At 48.3% G+C, this 25,525-nt stretch overlaps 1 protein-coding gene across 1 annotated transcript in view; it reads right to left on the reverse strand.

Annotated features, from left to right (window-relative positions):
- Nucleotides 1-14,866, reverse strand: part of LOC122389572 — a 52,475-nt gene extending 37,609 nt beyond the window's left edge. Inside the window, exon 1 of the mRNA XM_043381729.1 lies at nucleotides 13,988-14,866. Within this exon, the coding sequence (XP_043237664.1) occupies nucleotides 13,988-14,821 (834 nt within the window). The 5' untranslated portion in view covers nucleotides 14,822-14,866. The remainder of the gene's footprint in view (nucleotides 1-13,987) is intronic.
- Between the last annotated feature and the right edge of the window lie 10,659 nt (nucleotides 14,867-25,525).

A 25,525-nucleotide genomic window follows, 5' to 3' on the forward strand; every position in this document is an offset into this window, starting at 1 on the left:
TGACGCATGTAACCTTGCAAGGAGTACATCAAATCACGATTCTGTGTGCTTGAGATAGTTGGAGATCGTTCCCGGCGCCAGAATAGCAGTTTTCATTTTTTCCCATTGACTTTTAATGGTGAGGTCACGAAAATGACCTGACCTCATATGACCTTTAGTAAAAATCCGAGATATACAAGTTGTGAGACTCGTTATGGATACTTGATCCTGCAAGTTTCATTTCCCTGTGAGTTTCCTCTGGGAGGGCGTTGTGAAGTTGCGACATCTGAAGACCGTGCAGAGGTTGACTTATAACGTCATAGGTCAGTGACCTGACCTGACTCGAAAATGCCGTTGGTGTCAAAAGGTCCGGCTTGAATCAAAGGTTAGGTATGCCAAGTTTCAGCTTTCTATCGCCAGTGTGTTAGGAGCTATCGCGGAAAAAACCCAAGGGGGGGGGGCGGCACCCGCCGTCCCCCCATCGGCCGGCGAGGGTTAATTGGGTACCTTATTGCTTCGTTTGTGATATGTGTATGTAGAACATTTACCTCTTGAATGGTACGCCATAAACTGCGTTTGAATTTCAGTTATTTTTGGGTAGGTATATAATTTATGCTAGCGGCCGCAAAACGCCAACAGTAGGTGCACTGGCGGTCGCAGCCGCTAGCAAAAGGGGGGAGGGCAAACTCACACTCGCGGGACATAACATTTATCCGTCACCGGAGGGGGGGGGGGTGATCGGCTAATTTTTACGTCCACGAGGCGCCGCGCAGTTGGCACTAATTATGCTTCATCCATGTCATTCTTGCGTGGAATCTTTAAGCACAATTTAAGGCAAAATCACCAGTTCCATTTCCCGCCCCACGGTGTTTCCACCGGTCGGGCCACTGCACCATGGCGACGGATCGGTGTAGCATATGCTGGAAGGTCGGGTACGCGGATTTATGACCTTACCACTATAAAACAGTTCGGAAAAGTACAGATACCTACTTCTTGCTATGAACAAGCATGTGAAACCCAGAGAGCATTTTCAGACTATGACATTTACCCATATAGTTGTGTGGCGGCGGGAGAGAGTAGGTACACCGACCTCTGGAGACCAAAGGTTCCTGGCTTTCAAAATTGGCATCTGAGGGCCGCGCGCGACTCCTGCGGGCTTCGTGACGGCTCTATTGGGGCTCACTCAACCTGCCTAGTCCTCATGCTGAAAAGACTGGCCCTGAGCCCTGAGGATTTCATCAGTCTCTGCCAGCCTCAAGACCCACAACGGCTCATGGGGTACCGATGTCGAAATATGAGGGAATCTACGCGGGACCATCAGGACGTAAAGTGATCTCGATCAGAACCAACGTAAGGCTGTACAGGAGTCTGCGTAAGCCCTCTGATCTTCAGAAGCCCACCCATGTATGTTTTCACTTAGAGGCCAGATTAGGGCCCTCAGAGACCAGTACAGGGCCTGCAAACTGCAAAGGCCAGTAGTTTGAGACCATCAGAGACCGAATTGGGCTCTCAGAGGCTAATGTGGGTCCTTACTCATTACAGGCCAACATGGGGCCCTCAGACGTCAGCGTGGGGCTCTAAAAGACCGGCATGAGCCGTCGTTGGACCCCAGAGGCCAGCAGAGGGCCCTCAAAGGCCAAGATGGGCCCTCCTCAGAGGCCAATGCAGGCCCTTAGAGGCCGGCATCGGGTCTTTAGCAGCCAGTGCGGGGCCCTCATTGGCACCTAAAGGTTCGTCTTAGGACACCAGAGATAGAAATAAGGCCACCAGAGACCGGTGTGAGACGCTCAGACGCCGGTTGGGGCCCCTGAGGCCGGTTAGGGGCCCTCATAGGCCAGATGTGGGGCTTAAGAGAGGTCGATGTGGGCTCTTAGCGGCCAACGTGGGCGCTTGACCGCCACTGAAGTTCCCTCAGAGGTCAGTGTAGGACGCTCAAAGACCGGTGTGGGAGCTTCATTAATAGCTTGGAGTGGTTTTTTTTAGCCTCGTGACGATCGAATAAGGGCCAGGGCCCCATACACCTATGGAGGCCCATCGGTTGTTTGAGGGGGGGGGCAAATGATATGATGGCCCCCTTTATTGGCCTTTGGGGGGGGGCATGGCCCTGATGCCCCCCCCCCCCCTCCCACGCGACCGCCACTGTGTACACATTACACACAGGCCTCTGAGATTGCATACTAGCTCTGGCAAACTCTATGCAGGCCCCGGAGGTCCCACGCTAATCCTTAAGAAACCAAGCCGGCATACGGCTTCACCACCGGGCTTCTGAGGTGCACCGCACCAACCCATGAGGTCTTACTTTAGTGTCGTAGAGCCACGCTCATTTGGCAGGGCCCACCCGCCACTGCCGAAGAGGGTCTCATGCCAGCTATTGCTGGGCCTACGAGAGCCTCAAGTAAACCCACGCTGATATTCCATATAAGATCCGGCCTTACTCGTGAACCGGTGCCAGCGACGCTGACCGCCAAATTGACAGAATGCGAAGCTGAGCCCACTCATGAGTAAAATTTACGTACTTTGATGGCGCAAGAAAGAAAATGAAACATACAAAAAGCTTTCTAGGACTTTTGTTCGGTCTGAAAGGTGGGCCCAAAAGATAGCATGGCCCCACCTTTCAGCACCAAAGGGGGGCCATGGCCCCCGTGCCCCCCCCCCCCCCCTGGGACCGCCTATGAGTAGGTGCGATGAAAGAGACACCTCAGTGAGCTGATCATAAGGTCGCCTGAGACAGTGTCCCTTACGATCCGAGATATAGCTACCTGCAAGTTGAGAAGACTCGGAAGACTGCTCCTTCCTTAGTTTCATTTCTCTGCAAAAGATACTTCGCACTGATGGCCTTCGGATTTTTTTTTTACCAAGTAGAGGCTTCCTTACAACGTGACCGTCATTAGAAAGGTAAATAGTATTCACTTAAAGCAGTTCTAAATGACATACATATTGATAGATAAATGACCGACATCAGATATCACTGAAAAAAAATCCTGACTCCGATGACACCCCCAGGGGGAGTTCACCAAAACGACACCCCAAAACTCCCAGGTGGTACTCCTCATTACACCCCCTCCAAAACTCTCCATTACACCCCAAAGCTTCCCTCGAGAAACTCTTTGTAACTCTCCCTACCGTTTTAGAAAACTCTTCATTACTCTCCTTTACCCTATCAAAACAAACAACATACTCCCTGAAACTCCCTTCCATCACTCCCAATGACTCTCCTACTGCCTCATAATTACTCCCGATTACTCCATTCCATTATTCCCCAAAACTCCATTTACAGCTTCATGGTAGGTATACCTCTTGTTACTCCCCATCAAACTCACCCAAACTTCGCATCACTCCACTCCAGCCCCTCCCCCCCCCCGAAAATAAATATTGGACGAATAGCGTAACCACCCAAAGCTCGTGTACCGAAGCACATATAAAAAATATATTTCAAGAAATGTGTATTCATAGTCCGGGGCGGTGGGAGGCTTAAAAAATTAACAAACGCTTTCGACGTCCCGCCGCGGCACGTTCTCCGGGGATCTCACTCCATATGCTTCACGGTCGCGAGTTTTGATGATAAGAATCCAAAAGGCGGCCTACCACAGCAGGAATGCTTGGTCTGGTGGTGCCGCTACCCCACCACCTCCTGGGCCTCGACGAATACTGCGTCTTCTTCGTCCTGCTCTCCTTTCACGATGGTGGGAACTGGGATGGATATTTTGCTGGCCTCCGTTGGCTTCCGACGTGTCTTGCGGGATGCGCTGCAGGCTCTCCAGCTCATCCCCTGCAAAATGTTAAGAACCATGAAATTATAGGTACACTTAACATTGCGTGCAGGAGGAAATGGAGGAGAAAGAAAAAAAGAGAAGGAGGGAAATAATGCAGGAGAAAGGGAGGGAAGGAGGAGAGGGATGAAGGAAGGAAGCGAGGAAAGATAGAAGGAAGAAATGAGGGAGGAGACTGAGAGGTAGACAGATGAGACAAGATGGACGAGACGAGACATACGCAACCTGACGTGTTGGCACTAATGCTGCATTTCGGCACATGATGTCAAAATAATGAAAGCAAGAGATTGCAAAGTTAGCATACTTCTTATGCACTACAATTTTGATAAAGTTAAGTTTCAGTGAAAGTCTAAAGGGCAAGTTAACAGCCTCCATCTTAGTTGCAGACACAGTAGGGCAATGCTATAAAACGTACTTACTTGAACGCTCAAAAAGTTGAGCAGGTCGCTAAAAATAAGTCAAGGACGTTATACGCTGCATAGGTACCCATGTTTACATTAAAGAACGAAATTCAATTATGGACACTTTCTAAAAACATACAACAATTTAGACAAAATTTATTTTAACATGCTGGTTTGTCGGTGGTTTTCATCATTCATGGGCAGTGGCAGTGGTAGGTAACTATTTTTTTTTTATATACCTATATAAAAAAGGTATAGAGGTATAGAGGCTAGAAAAATCAAGGTTTTAATGCCAAGATAGTTTAATTTTCTGGCTCTGCTTTGAAAGCCCTTCAAATCTGATATTTTTCATTGGTATGCATATTAAAACCAGTAAAACGCCTTTTGGGCGAAGAACGAGCGAGCGAGATAGTGAGCCCTGCACGTGCAGAAGGGCGAGAGGGTACTTCCAACGGGCTTGTGCAAAGCACCCTTCTAACCGGTCGCTAGCGGTGTGCCAAATTTGAACGCAATCGGCCCAGCCGTTCCTGAGATCTGGAAGCGGCATTCTGCACGTGCGCACGTGCAAACGGGGTCCAAAATGACTTTTGCACGGCACCCTGCTAACCGGTCCCCAACCGTGTACCAAATTTGGGCGCAATCGGCCCAGCCGTTCTCGAGATCTGGAAACGCCCCCTGCACGTGCGCACGTGCAGTAGCACCCTAACCGCAACACATGGGAATGCATTGCCTGGTGGGTGCCTACCTGTATGCCAAGTTTCAGCGAAATTGCCCCAGTAATTACCGAGTTACTGAAATGGGAACAAATTTGGCACCTCTTATTGTTGTATTTTGCACGTGCAATGGGGGTCACTCACATAGATGAAGAGTATCCGACCTTTGGTAGAAGGGATGCAGCTACCCTATAAAAATGACCGCAAGACAATCGCTCAAGCTGCTGCTGAGATATGGGCCTATCAAAATCATTACTTTTGCAAAACTGCTTGAACACCCTTGACTTTTCACGTGGCACGTGCCACGGCGGTCACTGAGATGTATCAAAAGTAGTCAATTACGGGGTAGAAGGGATGGGGCTACCCAGCAAAAAAGACCGCAGGCCATTCGGTCCAGCGGTTGCTGAGATATAAGCCTCTCAAAAGCGTTACAGGCCGGGCCGGGCCGCTCATACTGAGATTTTTCCGTTATATTGAAAAGACTCGCTTCGCTCGCTGCGCTCGCTCGCTCGTAATAATTGGGCAATAACAATAGGATCCATGACGTGTAAAGCTTGTGTAATCCTAACTTTCCAATTTATTCGAGGGAAATAATGTATGATATTTGCCAATACCTAGAAACTCAGAGCATGCTGTTTCCGATCTTTATCTCACTCAGAGGAACAAAACAAATCAATTACCCTTACAGAAACCATTCCAGCCCATCAAGAACATGGGGTTACCATATGTTTTCATCACAGCATTATAACACTTGGCACGATAAAAGCATGATGAGAAATACAGCTAAGCTTACCTTTAAATCCAAAGTAAGTTCCAATTATCCGTCACTGTATAGGTCAGGTCCGTCTAAGTCAACACGCTCTTCACTAACACCTCGCCCGCCGCCCCGCACAACGTGCTGTGTACTACGCGCAAAAGATGGCGGCCACCGGCAGCCTCGCGACGTATGCTAAAACCCCTTCGTAACTCCCTTTTTACTCCTGTCGGAACGTTCGGCAAAGGTTTTTCATGGGAGCATTTTCAAGAGTTTTGACCCATATGGAGTCAATTTTTTTTCTCAGTGATTGCGCTACAAACAATCACTGTATAGAATTCACAAAACGCCCTGACACCTGGCTCCGAAGACATCCATATGCCTACCATTTTACATGCTAAAATGCTTTACAATCGAGAAGTGGCTATATTGCGATGCATTGTTGCTAATTGGGGCAAATAGATGAGGAAAATGTTTAAAACATTCCTTTTGCAGTGGGGCTATATATTGCGCTAGGCAACCTTGCTTGCAAACGCTTAAGTATTGTTTGTTTTTGAAACGGTTCTTCGTCTAAATCTATTATCCGAAGGCCACGTTACTGACACTCATACGAAAACGGAACATTAAATGCATTTTCTATGCAAACGAAACTCATAATCAGGTGACAACCAAAGTATAGCGTCTTACCATACCCGTAATACTACATGCTATCGCATGCTTTTGATCCTCCAATTCTGGATAAAACACCCCGTTTTGAAATGCCTTGGAAAAGCTCAATCACGCTGGAATGCAGCATACCAGTGCTTTATGCATTATTTTGTTGAATGGTTGAAAGATAAGGTCTTTAAAATAGTATATGGCATAGTGCGTTATATAGGCTGTGAGTTTTGCACCGATATACTTGTGACCATGGTTTGTACCTATGTATGTATGTATGCATAACACTCCAATGTATGTACAGTCTGCTTTTCTTTTTGCTCTATCTTTGATCAAAAGTTATAAGCGAAAAACATTTGACCTATTTTAGCGAAATTTTTACATTTATATCCCCCAAAAACTCCCTAAATATTGACCTAGAGCAGCCAAATTTGCACAGGGGTGAGAAATCTAGGGGGCCCACCTACCTACCAAATTTGGTGTTTCTAGGTGCCATAGGAGCCAATCGCGAGGGGGGTCGCATCGACCCCCCCCCCCCCCCCGCCCTGCCAGGCCGTGTTATGAAAAATGCCCTGCCAGGGCGAGGGTTAAAAGTACCGCGTAAAGTGACGGTGGATCCATCAACCCTGACCGAGGAAGGGCCTGCTATAATTTGAAAGTCACCGAACCAATTGACCTGGGGAATGGACGAGGATATCCATTGTTTCGGTGACTAGCAGTCCTTCCTCGGTCAGGCTTGATGGATCCACTGTTACTTTGCGCGGTACTTTTAAGACATACTGTGCAATGACGTAAGCTTTAAAACCTACCACGTGGAGGCTTGAGATCGTAAATAAATAAATATAGATAAATACCTAATAGTATATGGTCAAATGACTAGTCTAGCGGTGACACACTTCCCCTCGCCAGTATTGGTGTTTTGACAGCCGCAAACGTATAAGGGCGGGGGAAGTCCGTTGGACCCCCCTTGCCGTCTCACCCCTGATCGAGCTAGAGCTTCGCGAAAAAACGAGCGTGTTTCCCGTGACAAGAGGAAGCCGATGATACCCAATTTTAAGGTCCTAGGTCATTGGTTGACCTTTCAAGCCAGGTCATTGGCCCAAAAGTCGGGGAAATCGAGACCAGTTGGGTCGTAAAGTGTGGCTGCTACGAGGTTATTCGGGGTTCTGATCACGAATATCATGTTAGTTTTTATCACAGATGATGTCTTCATGCTTTTAGGCCAGGTCGGGTCAGGTCAGTTCAGGTCAACCAGTAGTGGTTTTGCCGGGTATTCGTAGTAGGTGTCAACCGCCTCTGACAGCTTCGTAACATGTTACGATGGCACCAAAACTACTTCGTAAATGCTCATATGGTTGTTAAATTCGAATTAAGCTAAAAAAAAAACTAGCCTAGAAACATGTAAAAGTTAACCGAGCTTATTTAAGGTCAGTGACCTGTCCTGAGCTTCAAGTGAACTTGACACCCACCCTAACGCATAGGAGCAATATCATATCACATGTTTGAACGCTTGAAACCACGAAAAGAGTGCAAACGCGCGGCTAAGAGGAGACGACATATACGCCGAATCGCGATTCCGGCCAAACATGGTCTCGAAAAGTAGGTCACAGGTCAAAGGTCATTTGCGTCAGGGTCATGAAATTGTTATAGGGTAGGTGTAAAATTGATGAACGCGATGGTAATGAAAGTTCCGTCGCGATCAGCGAGTTTTTACACGAGTTATTATCGAAAACCGAGAGGGGGCTGTTCGACCCCCCCCCCCCCTTATACCGGCGAGGGCTAAGGGGGAGGGGCGTTTCTCACGGTTCTTCCTACCTAAGATCATTGTTAAGATCTGAAATGAGAAATCATAAAACATGGCTCACAGCAGGGCTGAAGCGTGAAATACGCAAGCATGGCTACTCAAGCTTGATCAGCTCAACGATTAAAAAAAAAAGCAGTTCAGGCTCTCCGCCGATGATGACAGCCTGGTCGGGTAGTTCGCTCCGCGACAGGGTCCGTCTGCTTTGTGCGGCGCGGCACGGCGCGGCGGGGGGGGGGGGGAGGCGGCGATGCGTCTGAAAGGTGACGCTCGGACGTCCCGGGAATCACCTGTCACCATGCGGCGCGGCGGTCGGTCCCTCCGACCCTTCCCATTGTTACCTGACTTGCGGGTGCCGGTTCCCCCGGAAGGGTCACTTTGGTATGCGAAATCTTCACTCTTTAATCGGACAGGAGGGGAGCAGTAGACATTCGATGGAGTAGGTCAGCCGGGCGTAGGTCAGCCGGGCGTAGACATTCGATGGAGTAGGCGATTCGGGCGTAGGTTAGCCGGGCGTAGGTCAGCCGGGCGTAGACATTCGATGGAGTAGGCTATTCGGGCGTAGGTCAGCCGGGCGTAGACATTCGATGGAGTAGGCGATTCGGGCGTAGGTCAGCCGGGCGTAGGTCAGCCGGGCGTAGACATTCGATGGAGTAGGCGATTCGGGCGTAGGTTAGCCGGGCGTAGGTCACCCGGGCGTAGACATTCGATGGAGTAGGCGATTCGGGCGTAGGTCAGCCGGGCGTAGGTCACCCGGGCGTAGACATTCGATGAAGTAGGCGATTCGGACGTAGGTCAGCCGGGCGTAGGTCACCCGGGCGTAGACATTCGATGGAGTAGGCAATTCGGGCGTAGGTCAGTCGGGCGTAGGCCACCCGGGCGTAGGTCACCCGGGCCTGAGCCAGTTTCACAAGCTGCCAGCGCGCCGGAAACGCCCGCAGAACGCAGGATGCGCCACATTCGTCTGTTTGTCACGCCGAGCCGAGTTGGAAGTAGGCAATGATCAGTGATAGGCTTCTTGATTGCAATAGTGCGCTATGTGAGTATGCGGCTAGAGCTGCAATGCTCACTCTCAGAAGAGGATAAGAAGGGGCTGACTTTCGAAGAGTTCTCAAGAACCAATAAGCCCGTCTCTCATCCCTCGAATTTGCAATCGCCATTTTCACCGAACTCTCAGCCATGAGCAGCTTTCGGCGATCGCGGCGCGGTGGCCAAGGCCGCGCGGCGGTGACCGGCTCAGTTCTGCGGTGGAGGGTATCCGGGTCAGAGGGCCACACATGTCGGCAGCGGGCGCGGCCGCGGTCAGCAAGCTCGGATCGTGACCGGCCGAAAAAGGCGTCCAGTCGACTCCGGCTCCGGTCAGCCGCCGCGCGCCGTGCCCGCAACGTGCCGCGGCGGACGCGGCAGCCGCCTCCGCAGCCCCGCACACACACAGCGGGCACACGCGGCGGGTCGGTGCGCCGCGCTCGTCACAGAGGCGCCGCTGCACGTCTCCAGTGTGCCGGTCGGCGGCACAGTGCTCCCACGCCTGCGGAGGCACCGGCCGCCCGCTTTGTCACCGTGGAAGTCAGCCAGCTGATGAGCGATGGCCCGGAGTGGAAACAGCAACCAAAGTGCGTGAGGAACCTCCGCGGGAGGGCACGATGTTTTAAAACAAAGAGACCGGCACCATCATTTAGAGATGCAAATGAGGCGAGGGTACGTGCAAAATTAATGCCTGCTCTTGCAAAGTCATACTCGGCTAATTCACCGTCTCAATTGTCACTTATCTCACCAAAGCTATGCAATTATCTTAAGCAGCTGTTGATTCATAGCCTATGCCAAAAGAAATCCAAATTGGTGACCCATCTCTGGGGTCAAGGGTTGTGCAATAGCTCTTTGTCTAACGCCATGCCAAAGATAGGGCCGATACCATCCCTAGCTATATGGCTGCAGTTGCTATACTGAGGTACTATACCTGCCTCATCCACTCCCGTCTCCCCCAGTAGTAACATTCACATGATCGCGCATGAGCATACACGATGCCTAGCCATCAGCATGATATGGTTGAGCTCATAACCCGTTTTGTCGTGTAATCGTTGATCACCAGTCGCCCAATCGTCGATCGTTAGTCGTTTAGTCGCTGGTCGCCGAGCCGTCGCGTCGGACGGGCGGCAGCGAAAGTGGTCTTCACGCGACCGCTAACAACCGACAGAGCGACGCCGGTTCCGCGTTAGCGTCAAACAATGCCAGCGATAGCGTGGCTAACTGCCTCTGACATGATTGGTATGAAACAGCACCAGAATGGCACTGGAATGGCACTGCGCTGGTGCGGTCTCGGGACCACACGGGACCCCGGAGAGGGCTGCGCGCTCGGTTAGGAGCGGGATCCGGCCCCGGGCTGCGCGGCGGACGAGAAAACGCTGCGGAGTGATCGTCGATTAGCAGATTACGCAACGGAGAGCCGCGGGCGGCAGCTGGGAGAGGAGGGTGCGCATACACACACACAGAGGGACGACCGGGCCGGGCGCACCGCAGCGGCATGTTAATACGATGGAGATTTGATAGGAGGGCGAGAGAGAACAGTGTTTCAGCTGATATAAGTGGGTGTTGCAATGGGTAGGGTCGGTGCTCGAAAGAACGGTGATTAAATTAAAATTCATGATAAACACGTGTACTTTTTCACACTTATGCACAGGGCAGGATCGAATAAGCGCACAGTGTTCTACTTCCGGCTATTTTTGTCTCGTCGTGACCTTGCCCAGGCTACGGTCCGTTGGCGGCAGTACAATTGAAGCCATTTCCCGTAAATGCTCTGGACTGTGCAGTCATAAAGCAATTCTCACGCTGGCAGCGTACAGCGGAGCCGCGAACAAAAACACCGGTAGAGACACGACGGCCATTCCCAGCAGGAAAACGTCAGTGTTTTATTGAAGGAAACTTTTGGTTCTGTTTAGAAAACACATGAAATACATCGTGAACACCATGCTGTGACTGTGTCTTCGTTAGCGCACGACTCAAAGAGGAAGATGTGGTTCGGTTCCCCACTACGTGACACATTTGGAATAATCTCCCACAGTTGAAGGTAAAACCGAGCATTCAAATTGCGCGGAACTGACGTCTGTTCATGGGAACGGCCTTAGCTCGGGTCAGCTCAGCACTGCACCGGCCTTGCCGCGGTAGGAACAGAGCCCCATAAACAGCGCTCTGCGGCCAGCCGGCTCATGAGTTCGTGACGGCCTCATCCCGGCAGCCCCGGAAACTGGCGCTTCAATCAGGTGAGTCGTGATTTCGGGGCGGTCGTGCTCCGTCCCGTACCCCTGACCTGACCGCAGTGAGATCCCTAGGGGTGAGCTCGAACGTCGGTGACTTCTGCCGGAGGCAGTTTCACCCCGCGGAGAGCGTGGGCACACATAGGAACGCTTCTACGCCACTGTGTTCAACGCCGTAGCACGAAGCTCCCTATAGACAGAGGGCTGTTCTATGGAGAAAATGTTGCGGAAGAGCTGCGACAGGTTGTGGACGGACACGGTTTGGTGCTGATATGATGATGTAGACGCGTATATGTTCCAAGGGACTTTCTTTAGAAAAGGAGCCATATTTTAGTATGCATCGTGATGTCAACTGCATTGATGCATATTTTGCATGCAATGCCGAAGTTTCTAGATCTCGGTCATCGTCAATCCGAGAGACGGTAATTGACAATGCCAATTTTAGGGCATATACTTCTAGCGATAATGCAAGCTTCACTCAAAAGTGAGTATTGTAGGTATGTATGCACATATTGTGGCTGAATTTCCCGGATACCATTATAGAAAACGATACACAAACAACAATCATTATGATGAAAATATGAACGATACAAGCTTTTAGTGGCAATGCATTTAAAATGAAATAATTACGCTAACATAAAACTATAAAAGGCATGAAATAGATACCGTTCGCACGATACAGCCAGAGCGATAAATGCCTACAGATGGTCTCCATGGGAAAGGACCACGGACGTTCTCAGAAAAAGAGCCGTTTATTTGCCTCGATGCTGAGCTAATCTGCCAATTGGACTGTGACTTTCCCCACCATCTCTGGCCACAATGGCCTTCAGCGGGAAAATATACGATACCGTATAGGTAATTGTGGCCAATTCCATCAATAGTAATTATCAAATATCTTTTGTTTGCGGGTTCATCCGACGTCGCCTTCAGTATTTCCTAAACGTTCCCATCGGACAACTTTCTCGTTTACTGTATACTAAACAAAAATAACGTAGCACATGTACCGAGGAAAGTTCACTTCAGGGCGCGACAACAATGCTTCATTTCGGTGACCATTATGAGGTGGAGTTTCGTTCCTCCGGTTGTTATTAGCTTGTTATCATTTAGATGATAGGCAATAAATCACGATTCCAACACATTAATTGCCGACGATGTCGGTTGTTTCTCAGAGAAACGTCGAGACTCCGGAGTCTCTCGGGTACAGAAGCTGAGGGAGGCACTTTGATGACTTCTTCAAGCAGCTATTTACGCAATATTGCGGTGACCAATGCCATACAAAAATAATACGAGCGAGCGAGCGAGCGCAGCGAGCGAAGCGAGTCTTTTCAATATAACGGAAAAATCGCAGTATGAGCGGCCCGGCCCGGCCCGGCCCGGCCTGTAACGCTTTTGAGAGGCTTATATCTCAGCAACCGCTGGTCCGATTGGCCTGCGGTCTTTTTTGCTGGGTAGCCCCCTCCCCCCTATCCCCGTAATTGACTACTTGTGATACATCTCAGTTACCGTCGTGGCACGTGCCACGTGAAAAGTCAAGGGTGCTCAAGCTGTTTTGCAAAAGTAGTGATTTTGAGAGGCTCATATCTCAGCAGCCGCTTGGGCGATTGACTTGCGGTAATTTTTATAGGGTAGCTGCATCCTTTCTATCAAAAATAGGATACTCTCGATGCATGTGGGTCACCCCCAGTGCACGTGCAAAATACAACAATAAGAGGTGTCAAATTTGTTCCCATTTTAATAACTCGGTAATTACTGGGGCGATTTCGCTGAAACTTGGCATACAGGTAGGCACCCACCAGGCAATGCATTCCCATGTGTTGCGGTTAACGTGCTACTGCACGTGCGCACGTGCAGGGGGCGCTTCCAGATCTCGAGAACGGCTGGGCCGATTGCGCTCAAATTTGGTACACACGGTTGGAGACCGGTTAGTAGGGTGCCGTGCAAAAGTCAGTTTGGACCCTGTTTGCACGTGCGCACGTGCAGAATGCCGCTTCCAGATCTCAGGAACGGCTGGGCCGATTGCGTTCAAATTTGGCACACCGCTAGCGACCGGTTAGAAGGGTGCTTTGCACAAGTCCCGTTGGAAGTACCCTCTCGCCCTTCCGCACGTGCAGGGCTCACTATCTCGCTCGCTCGTTCTTCGCCCAAAAGGCGTTTTACTGGTTATTAAATAGCTGTAAGGATATCCATAAAGTAACCATGGTCACCGAGTATTCTAAGAAAATGTGAAGTAGGTATGAGGACATAAATCAATCCTTCTGGCGAAATCCTAGTTAGAATGAAGCAATTGCTGTTGAAATGAATTTATCCGTGTATGGCCCGTAGGTACCAGCTAATCATGCGTAAAGGGCCTGGCCATTGAGCATAATCATTAGGCAAGGGCCTGCACATTCTCAATGCACGGGGAATACGGGGACTAGCTCGTATTCAGCACCTACTAACTCTGGTTATAGAGCTTTGCAGTTAGTAAGCTATGTGATGTGTCCGAGTGCCGTCAGCCAGCCAGTCGCGTTACAGTCCCCTCCTCATAATCCTCCGACCAAAATCCAAGGATGTAAATTCTGAACATCATCATCAGACCTTGCAGAAGTGTGGTTAGCACCACCAGTCCTGTGGAGCAATAAGAGACACCAAACAGACCCAGCGAAGTGTTTGGGTACTCACCATCTCTCGTCGAAGCAGGGCCATCTTCCTGGCAAGTGAGCTGGCCGGTTTCTGAGGCACCTTGGTGTCCGCTCGCCGGCCGCCGACGCCGACACTGTCGGGTCCGCTCTCGCGACCGCTGTCGACGCTGCCCGGTCCCCAGTCCGTGTCCTCGCCGTCACTGGGCACGTCCAGAGACGACGGAGCCGCAGCACGGGACCGCAGACGGCTCTCGTAGAAACGTCGACAACGCTCCGATATCGGCGTGCCCAGAGCGACCGGGGCGACGTCGTCGTCTTCGTGATCTGCTTCCTCGTCCTCCGAGGTGATGTGTTCGTCTTCGGAGGCAACATCCTCATCCTCTGAGCTGGTTACGTCCTCTTCTCTGGCCTCTGTGTCGCCTGGCAGTTCTGTCGCAGCCGCATCGGACTCCGCCGTCGCCGCCGCCTCCTCCTGCCGCGAGTGGATGATGACGCAGTCGCCGTCGATCTCGACGATGCTGCTGAAGTCGCCGATGTCGACGGCGGGCGCGGCGGCGGCGGGCCGCAGGCAGCTGGCCGCCGGTGGCTCGTCGCTCTCCGGCACCGAGTCGTACCTGCAGATGATCTGGATGCCGGCGCGGCCGGCGGCGCGCGGTAGCGTGGCCGCTCCGTCTCGGCCGGCTCGCCGCTCGCCGCGCGTCGCCGTATACCGCGACATGGTGCTCGTCTGTGTCACCCGGTCTCTCTGAGACGCGCCGTCAGTGTCCTCCGCTGCGCGAGACCGACCTCTGACCGCCGCCAGCCGGCCCACGGGGATCACCAGCGTGTGCTGACTGGCGCGGAAGATCTCGCCGCACTCGTCTGGCTGCGCCATGGCGGCGCGGTGCGCGCGAGCTGCTGCGGCCGCCCGGTCCTGGCTGGCGCTCCGTCGCACGCCGCTCTCGTCCGGTGGGAGGGCGCGGTGCGAGCGGAGCGTGGCGCTACCCTGCCGCGGCCGCCGCTGGCGCACTACTGCCGGCTCACTGCGGCCGACCAGCCGACCGACCGGCGCCGACCGACGCGCCGCTCACGACAGCGACGGACCGCGGGAGACGGCCGAGGTCAGATGACACGGCCGGTGATACAGATCACGCATTTCGAGTGATTGGAAGTTATTAAGTTTTCCTTCCTTATTTCAAACTGAGATTGAAGCTTCAATCTTCGCCCCGGTGTGGTGCGTGTTGTATGTATGGATGTGGGAACGAGCGCGTTTTTGTGAGCGGTATCGTTTGTTTACGCATACAACACAAAGAGCTCAGAAGCGCTATGCATGTTAACTTACATGACTCGTCTGATATAAATTTGCACATCAAATTTGCACCCGTAATAAATTGTGACCTCACGTCACCTCAGGTCAGGTCACCAGGTCACTGCCTCTGAACCTGAAGGAACCTTGCGATTGTGTCGATGCTTCAGGTCATCCTTCAAAAATTTCTAGCTAAGTAGATAGGATATAGGCGTATCAGTATCAGCGATTCGTTTATTTCGGATCTTGTAGGATGTGACTCATGAAGACGGACCACTTCCAGTAGTGCCTTCTATCCATTTATGTTTGTTGCACGTCTGCTCTTTATTACTCTTGTAAGAAGAAGTGACCAGAGTGGTAAAATAACAAAATAAGCCCCTATGCTGTACTCATATGTGGTAGAAGTGTAACTAAAACCTAGAAGCTGTGTGTTGATTGTCGTTTGGCATGAATGCATGCTAGGTCAGTACTCATAGACATGGCTCACATGCATCAAAGACTCCTTCCGGGGAAAAATTGGTTATTAAAACTTACTATGTCAATGTTTTAGCACGAAATCTCATCTGCAGGGTAAAATGAACCACCACATGGCCATGGTGGACCACAGTGGTCCGTCTTACACCAAATCAAAATTTAATCATTATCACGACGCACATATGTTAAACAGCCAACATTGCGAAACCTGGCATGTAATAAAGTGTGAATATAGCATTGTTCTTCTTAAGTGCAAAGAAAAATCAATCATGCAGAAAAGGCACCTAAATTAACCCGCGCTTGAGTGGGGGTGGCTCTACAGAGCCCCCTCCCATTTTTCGGCAATATCTTCTAAACCGTTTGACGGATCAACACGACACTAGCGGTACCCTCAGAGGTATTAATTTGACATCTTGTGTTAACATTTCAACTTTCTAGCTACCGTAGTTTGGCCGCAAATGACGTCAGAGTGACGTCATGTCGGCCGATTTTGATGCAAAATATTGAAGTACGGCAAACGTTCTCAAGAGCTTAGTTTTAAAGCTATAGATCCAATTTCTTTGCATCAGGGGACTACAATTAGACGTAGCTATCAAACTGCTATCTGGAATTTTCGAAATTCTGAAAAAAATTAAAAATATGTTTTTACAACAACAAAAATATATTTTTTGATTTTGATTTTTTTCAGTTTTTTTTTCCAGGGCTATCAGACACCGTTTCAAATTTGACGATCAGCCCAGTAGTTTCGGAGATAGAAGAGGGGCTCCGGAGAGCCCCCCCCCCCCCCCCCAGTCACTCGCGTTATGGAAAATATCCGTCAGGCGCGGGTTAAATCAGACTCCGAACTCCTACATTAGATCAGAGCGACGAAAAACAACGTTTTCCTCAATAGGTAAATCGAAATCCATGCATCCTGGTCCCATGAGCCCAATTTGGCCAATAGAGCGAAGGAAATGAGTGTTTTTAGCGCATAAAGCAGCCTCGGATATATATATATATATATATATATATATATATATATATATATATATATATATATATATATATATATGTTTTAGCACGAAATCTCATCTGCAGGGTAAAATAAACCACCACATGGCCATGGTGGACCACAGTGGTCCGTCTTACACCAAATCTAAATTTAATCACTGATGGGTGGGTACTGAGGGATGGGTAATATATATATATATATATATATATATATATATATATATATATATATATATATATATATATATATATATATATATATATATATATATATATATATATATATATATATATGTGTGTGTTACAGGGAGTTTGAGAAATCCGTGAGTTTGCAAACTCCCTGACCCATCAGTGAGTTTGCAAACTCACTAGGGAGTTTACAAATTCACTAGGGACTTTGCAAACTCACTGACCGGTCAGGGAGTTTGAGAAATTTCAGAGTGATTGGGCCAAATAAAAACAAGTGCGCAGCATGTGGGTGGCATACGTGCCGTCCGTGATGTTAAAGGGACACTCCCACCTTAACATTAGTTTTGAGTTGAGATAGCCAAATTGGTGGCCATGGCCTGCAAATACCGGTTTGGGCACTCACAACATCGACAAATGCTTTAATTCGGAGATATGGAATTTCAAACTTGCAGTTTTCGGATTCTAAGGGGCTAGTGCATTGGTATGCCCCCTTAGAATTTGTGACGTCAGCGGAGATCTAACGATTTTTAAATCTTTTACTAAAACGTTTGGTAGCACGCGGTGGTATATGCTGCTTTGCGCGCAACAAATGCCGCACTTTCAAATAAAGTCGCTAGGAACAGCGGAGATCCCAAAAAGTAAACAAAAGTAAAAGTCGAATATCTTGAAAACCGGTGAATATTTTTCGATGAAATTTGGTAGATATTCGTTTTCGCTCTTTCTGAACCGAGCGACATCACTTTCGTGCCAATTCATTAACTTTTTTGAAGGTGGGAGGGTCCCTTTAAAGGTAGTGTGCCACCTTTGAAAGATTTCCCATTTTATTTTTCCTAGGATAAGAAGCTTCTGTTTTTATCTAATATCGCAAAAAAAATCAAAAATGGGCGTGGAATAGTGCCTTTTTCGCCTAAAAGTTTATCGGTTTTTCGATATGTATAATAACTGTAGTGGGCTGACCTGCAAACAGGCGTCGGCAACAATCGCGAATGCGGCGCACATGTGACAATAAGCAAAGGTCATTATAGAGTTACGACGTAGGGGAATGAGTTATCAGCTGTCTAATCGTAGACAACACAATGTCGAGCCTTAAACTGTGAGCCTGTATTGGTATTGTTTGTTTTATTTGGCTGTCGAACATTATTTATGGTTTGAAATATGATTTTATGTAAAATAATTGATATGAAAAAGTCGTCTCTTAAGTTATGACCCCATTTCACCACACGCAAGTGGCAGAAATGACAATGATCAGCTGACGCATTTTTCTTGGCCGAAGTCAGAGCGCGCGGCCCGACGCACCACCACCGCACCACAAAGTATGACTGCAGAAGCCGCGCCCAAAGCCAGGGCCCCGGTAACGTGAGGTAGCCGAGTCGGGGCAGCGTGCGCTGACCCAAGCCGGGGCCGCAGCTTTGGGCCATGGGTGAAACTTTGACATCACCATTGGGGTCCCAAACGTCCAAGGGGGCCTCCATTTAGTGGGGGCCTCCAAGCAATTAGGGGCCTCCAATTGCGGAAGCGGTAATTTACGAACCACGCCAGGGCCTCCTCTAAGAAATTTTCGTTGGGGGACCAGAGGCTCAGAAACCAAACCTGGGGTACCCCCAAATCCAGTTTTCTCATCGGATTTAGGCCACTTATTTTTCGTCACAGCTCTGATGCCATGATTTTTTTTTTTTGAATATTGATAAAGAAATGGTAGGTCACCTGACCCTACTGGTGGATCCAGGCCAGCAGGGTGACATTGTATGTAAATATCCCCCGCGGCATCCGAAATCGACGAAAATTTCTGGCTTTTTCACTTTTGACAATAAAACACAATGCCTTTGTTATAGAAAAAAAATTAACGGCACAGCATTGCGCAAGGAATCTAGCCGTAAGCCGACCCCAGAAAGTGTGAGGGTTAACCTTCGCCCGCACCTGGGGGGAGGGTCGCCACCCCCAAGTTAGTTTTTCTGCTCTACACTTAACATTTTTAAAGCTAGAAACCTGATTTTTTTTTTGTATAGCTGCTTTTCTATCTTTTCTCAGCGTCCATTGAAAATTTCAAGTTTCTGTGGCTTTTGGGTTTGGAGATATGACCTTGTTCTTCAGGTCATGTCATGTCCTAAATGACGAATACCCAATATCTTGCGATGGCTATGGGCCTTGTGAGCTTTTGACACGCTGATTTCGGCTTTTTTTGCCAGTCTTACCTCCCACCTATCATTGAACATGTTGTTCTGCGATGTACAGATGTCAGGGTCAGGGTCAAAGTCAACCTAGGTCATCTGAAATTATTGCGCTTTAGGCAAGCTGAATTTACTTTTCGTGAAGTTTCTTTGACTGTATGTTTAGTAAAAGCTCCTCAGTTCATGATCAAGTGTAATAGGGACACACAAACCGATCTGTGCACACATCAGTACATACACAGACATACACAGACATACAAACACATATCATTGACCTTGACCTAACTTGACGTGAAATGACCACAGCCAGCAAATTAGTCGGATAGTGTGACAAAGAGCTGTTCTAGCTGGCTTGGCACTAATACGGCAGCGTCATCGGTATATGATGGGTTGGCCCGCTGCTTGTGTAGGTATCTTATTCGACATCACCACAATTTTTTCTTACAAGATTTTAAGCCTTGCGGTCAAGAGCAACAGATTCTTTGGGAAGAGACGAATCCAATGATACCAATTTTACCTCATCAGGTCAGTCATTGACCTTCCAGGTCAGGTCAAACTAAAGAATGTTGCTGTTTGGGGTCACCGTTGCCCGTTGGAATATCACGTGCGCTGCTCATCATATACCGATGACGCTGCCGTATTGTGGTGCCAAGCCAGCTAGAACCTCCTTGTCACACTATCCGACTAGGTTTTTGCTGGCTGTGGTCATTTCAGGTCAAGTTAGCTCAAGGTCAATGACATGTGTTTGTATGTCTGTGTGTGTCTGTGTGTATACTGATGTGTGCACCGATTGTGAATGTGTCCATATTACATGAGATCATGAACTGAGAAGCTTTTACCAAAAATACGGCAAAAGAAACTTCACGAAAGTAAATTCAGCTTGCCTAAAACGCAATATTTTTAGACGACCTAGGTTGGCCTTGACCCTGACCCTGGCATCTCTACATCATTGAACAACATGTTCCATGATAGGTGGGAGGTAAGACTGACAAAAAAGGCCGAAATCAAGGTGTCAAAAGCTCACAAGACCCAACGCCAACGCAAGATATTGGGTATTTGTCATTTGGGTTATGACATTACCTGAAGAATAAGGTCACATCTCCGAAACCAAAAACCACAGAAACTTGAAATTTTCAGTGGACGCTAAAAAAGGATAGAGCAGCAGCTATACAAAGCATCCGACTTCTAGCAATCAAACTGGGTATCAGGAAAATAGTTTATTAAATCAGGTATTCCAACAGAGTCCCGCTTTTTTATAGGTGACCTCCGATTTGTGTTGCATCTAAGTTGCCCAGGGGGCCTCTTATTTGTAATTTTAGGTACAGTACAGAGAGCCTCCTACTTCGACTACTTGCACAGAGAGCCTCCTAGTGTACATACAGCTAAGCTTCTACAGGTCGAGCGCCGGTCTCTTGTATGTACAAAGAGCCTCCTACTGTTACAGAGGGCCTCCTGTTTGTCTAGGGGGCCTCCTATTGGTTAACGGCGCCTCCTATTTGTCCAAGCGGCCTCCTATTCGTCTATGGGGCCTCCTATTTGTCCAGGAGGCCTCCTGTTTCTCCAGAAGGTCCCCTATTTATCCAGGGGGCTTCTATTTTCCAGGGGGCTTCCTCTTTATCTAGGGGGCCTCCTACGTGTTCAGGGGCCTCCTATTTGTCCAGGGGCCTCCTATTTATCCAGGGGTCTTTTATTCGACTAGGGGTCTCATATTTGTGCAGGGGCCTCCTATTTGTCCAAGGGTCTCCTACTTGTCCCGGGCCTCCTTTTTTTGAAGGGACTCCTTTTTGTTAAGGGAGCCTTCTATTTGTCCAGGGGGCCTCCTATTCGTACAGAGGGCCTCTAGCTCCTGCTTGTCCATGGAGCCTCCTATTTGTTCAAGAGGTCCCCTATTTGTCCACGGGGCCTCCTATTTGTCCAAAGGACCTGTTATTTTTCTAGGGGGCCTCTTTGCCCAAGAGGCCTCCTATTTGTCCAGCGTGCCTCCTACGTGTTCAGGGGGCCTCCTATTTGTCCAGGGGGCCTCCTATTGGTTAAAGTAGCCTCCTATTTTCCAAGCGGCCTCCTATTTATCCAGAGGGCTCCTATTTTTAGGGGGCCTCCTCTTTATCCAGGGGGCCTCCTTCTTGTTCAGGGGGCCTCCTAATTGTCCAGGGGGCCTCATTTTGTGAAAGGGGCCTCCTATTTGTCCAGGGGGCCTCCTTTTGTGAAAGGGGCCTCCTGTTTGTCTAGGTCTAGGACCTTCTATTTGTCCAGGGCGCCTCCTATTTTTGCAGGGGGCCTCCTATTTGTACAGAGGGCCTCCTACTTGTCCATGGGGCCTCCTATTTGTCCAGGGGGCCTCCTTTTGTGAAAGGGGCCTCCTGTTTGTCTAGGTCTAGGACCTCCTATTTGTCCAGGGGGCCTCCTATTTTTGCAGGGGGCCTCCTATTTGTACAGAGGGCCTCCTACTTGTCCATGGGGCCTCCTATTTGTTCAGGGGGCTTCTTTTTGTACAGAGGGCCTCCTATTTGTCCATGGGGCCTACTATTTGTCTAGGGGCCTCTTATTTGTCTAGGGCCTCCTATTTGTCCAGGAGGCCTCCTGCTTGTCCAGAGAGCCTCCTATTTCTCCAGGGGGCCTCCTGTTTTCCGGGGGGCCTCCTACTTGTTCAGGGGGCCTCCTACTTGTTCAGGGGGCCTCCTACTTGTTCAGGGGGCCTCCTATTTGTCCAACAGGGCCTCCGATTTGTCCAAGGGGCCTCCTATTTAAACAGAGAACCTTCTATATGAACATCGGACCTCCGTTTGCAAAGTAGCTGGTGCGTCTCGGGGGCCTCCACTATTGGGGTCCCAAAATGACAATTGGGGTCCCAAATGTTCGCATTGGGGTCCCACATGGGACCTCGAAAGTATACAAAGTTCCACCCATGCTTTGGGCGCGGTCTACCACATCCCCGCGGGCAGCCCCGGGCTATCACATGACATCGGGAGGACGCGCGGCCCCGGCTTGGGTCAGCGCACGCTGCCCCGACTCGGCTACCTCACGTTACCGGGGCCCTGGCTTTGGGCGCGGTCTACCGCACCACCTAACAGGCGTGTTCGAAACCGCAGGAAATGATGATGAACGGGTTTATCGAAACTTGATTGGATGAGCATATCGGTAATAGCGATTTCGGTGTGTGCATGTATTGTTCATAGTCGTGTGAAATGTGGTTGGGGTACGACCGACAACCCGTCGGGGCGAATTTCGCACTGGGGTACTCAAAATTTGAAGAATTTAAGACGTTTCCATGAGTTTTGAAGGTATGGATAAGTTCTAAAATCCGGTTCTCCTTATCTGGGCCATTAACTCCATACGGTCCAGGAAAGCTGGCACACTACCTTTAAAACAAAGGAGGCGAGCTCTAAGGCCTCGCACGCTGACAAAAAGCTTATAGATCATATGCACACCATAAATACCTTTTTTATTTTAACCCGCTCATCACATTGCCCCAACAGACGGTAAATAACTTTTGAAAATACCAATTTCCAATTTCAGTGTTTTCTGGACCAAAATTTTGCGAAGAATCCGATGGTGTGGTCCCCGAAATCTGAAAAATTTCCATTTTGGAGATAGCACCTATTTTTTGAAAAATAAATATTCGTCAGGCTTAATAGTCAAATAAATTGGAAATATAATGAGTTAATTTTTGTAACAACACTAGAATGTGTTGAACATGAATTATAGATATATTTTAGCTGAGATGATACTATATCTGCGCATACATGTACATGAACTAGTACATTAACCCTCGTCGGCCGAGAAGGGGTGGGGCGGGTGCCGCCTAATAGGGCTTTTCGCGATAGCTTAAAACTCGCTTAGGGTAGACAGCTGAAACGGCCTAATCTTTTATTCAAGCTGGATCTTTTGACCCCAACTGCGTTTTCAGGTCAGGTCAGGTCACTGACTTATGACGTCATAAATGAGCCTCTGCACGGTCCTCAAAAGTTGCAACTTTGCAACGCCCTCTACTTTGCAACGCCCTCTACTTTGCAACGGACTACAAATACACGTAGCTATCAAATTGCCTCTCGAATTTTCTAAATTTTGAATTTTTTGAAAAATATGTATTTACAATTACAAAAAATATATTTTTTGATTTTTTTTTACTTTTCGCAAAAACCGGAATATATGTGATAGAACACACACTGATGAACTACCTTTGCAAGTTTTATCCCAATGTCTTCAAAAATAGCCAAGTTATTCGCATTATTGTCAAAATTTTACAATTTTATGTTGTTTTTTTCAAATCCATTTTTCAGTACGTTTTTGACGTCATACAGCAATATAAATGGCACCATCGTGTTCCTGAGCTCAAACTGCATTTGATAGGCACCTTTTTGATGAAAAATTTTATTTTCAAAATTTGACTTTTTCTGACCTGAAAGTGACCTGACCTCCGGTAATTTCAGCTGACAATGACCTCAAATGACACAGATGACACTATTTTCTAAATCTACGAGTATAATGGACCATAAAACATGCGTCACGTGACCGATACGTGATATACAATTTTCGTGACCTAGGATGACCTGGCCTTGACCTTAGAAATTCGAAGTAAAAGTTCGATACCCTCAGGGTATCTAAGGCATCCGTCAAGGAGTGCGTAAACCAAAAATGAGCCTGATCGGACCGGCGGTCCGGCGGTCAGAGCCTAAATTGTGAACTAGCAAAAATGTCGATAATTTTTACTTTGACCTGACCTGTGACGTCATCGGTGACCTCGAGGTCAATGAAAATAGGTTTCGCTCGACAGTTTTTCCAGAGCTATCAGACGCCGTTTGAATTTTCACGATCGGCCCAGTAGTTTCGGAGATAGAATGGGGGGGGGGGGCTCTTGAGAGCCCCCCCCCCCAGTCACTCGCGTTATGGAAAATACCCTAGTCATGCGCGGGTTAAACTGCTCAGTGATTTACCCATGCATGTACCGCCGCTTTATTTAGTTATACATTTATTTAGTTCACGTCCCAATTAGACCCGTTCCACTCAAGTGTGGCTATTCCAGAGTCAGGCTAAATATATCAAAGTAGAAACAGCTCACTGTTGGTCACTTATGCTAAAGTACAGGCACACGCATCAATTCACGCCCATTCCCACTCCGCCATATAGACGTCTCATCGAGAGCCGGCGCTGCTGGCAGCCAGCCCAGCTGCGACTGGCGCACGCTGCTTGTTTGTTTTTGTTTTGTTGGGTTAGGCCCTTTCGGTCTGACAAGACCATTTCAGAGTCGGACGAATGATAGGAATTATAGGGGGAGACATTGGTCTGGGCAGACACCCTACATGCAGAGTCGCCGGGGCTGAGCCCGTCCGAATTGACAGACCGACCAGCCCCCCAGGCACTCTTTGCACCCGGCTACGGGGTGCGCTCCCTCGGGAGCAGCGGTGCCGCTCCAAGGGAGCAGCCCGCATGAGATAAAGGTGCCTGTCCAGCCCGGAGTGGGGGTTTCGGCGTGGACGAGAAGGATTTCAGTATCCTGATTCCTGAGGATGGAAACGACGGAACGGAGGAGCACGTTGCTCCGAACCTCCCCTTTACATAGCCGCGAGTAGCATTTTGTTCGGTAAAACAATGAAGGATCTGTAAGCTTTTTGTCAGCGTGCGACGGTTATATAGGCCGTACCACTAGTCGCTTTTGTTTTAACATCACGGCCGGCACGTATGTCACCCTCATCTTACACATTTTATTTTATTTGGCCCAATCGCTCTGGAATTTCTCAAACTCCCTGACCGGTCAGTGAGTTTGCAAACTCCCTAGTGAATTTGCAAACTCCCTAGTGAGTTTGCAAAGTCACTGATGGGTCAGGGAGTTTGCAAACTCACGGATTTCTCAAACTCCCTGTAACATATATATATATATATATATATATATATATATATATATATATATATATATATATATATATATATATATATATATATATATATGCAAGTTTTGTTAAACACAACAGCATAATGGGCTGTTGTTAATATATATATATATATATATATATATATATATATATATATATATATTTTTTTTCAGTTCTTCAGAGAGCAAGTGGTACCACGTGTTTTTGCATGTTTTTTGGAATTTAAAAGTGTAGAAATGAAAACAGTGTGTAAAATTTATTTGAATCGTTCCTGTAACGTTTGCTTGTCTTATTTTCTGTAGACATATGTTTTGTATATAATCGCTTGAAAATGTCATGCTGAATATGACGAAACCGGTTGCGATATAAATGACTATTCTTGGAGAGTTACTGAAGGGTCTTAATGATAACGATAAACAACACGTACGTTCTATCGAAAAAGTCCAAAAGAAGCTGATTAACACACGAAATGCGGTCTTCTTCAATGAAACATGTCTTGAACAAGGGTTGCTTCCTAAGTATTCATATATATATATATATATATATATATATATATATATATATATATATATATATATATATATATATATATATATATATAT

This window comes from Amphibalanus amphitrite, unplaced genomic scaffold, assembly GCF_019059575.1.
Source record: "Amphibalanus amphitrite isolate SeventyFive unplaced genomic scaffold, NRLGWU_Aamphi_draft 000362F_arrow, whole genome shotgun sequence".
NCBI classification, from domain to species: domain Eukaryota; kingdom Metazoa; phylum Arthropoda; class Thecostraca; order Balanomorpha; family Balanidae; genus Amphibalanus; species Amphibalanus amphitrite.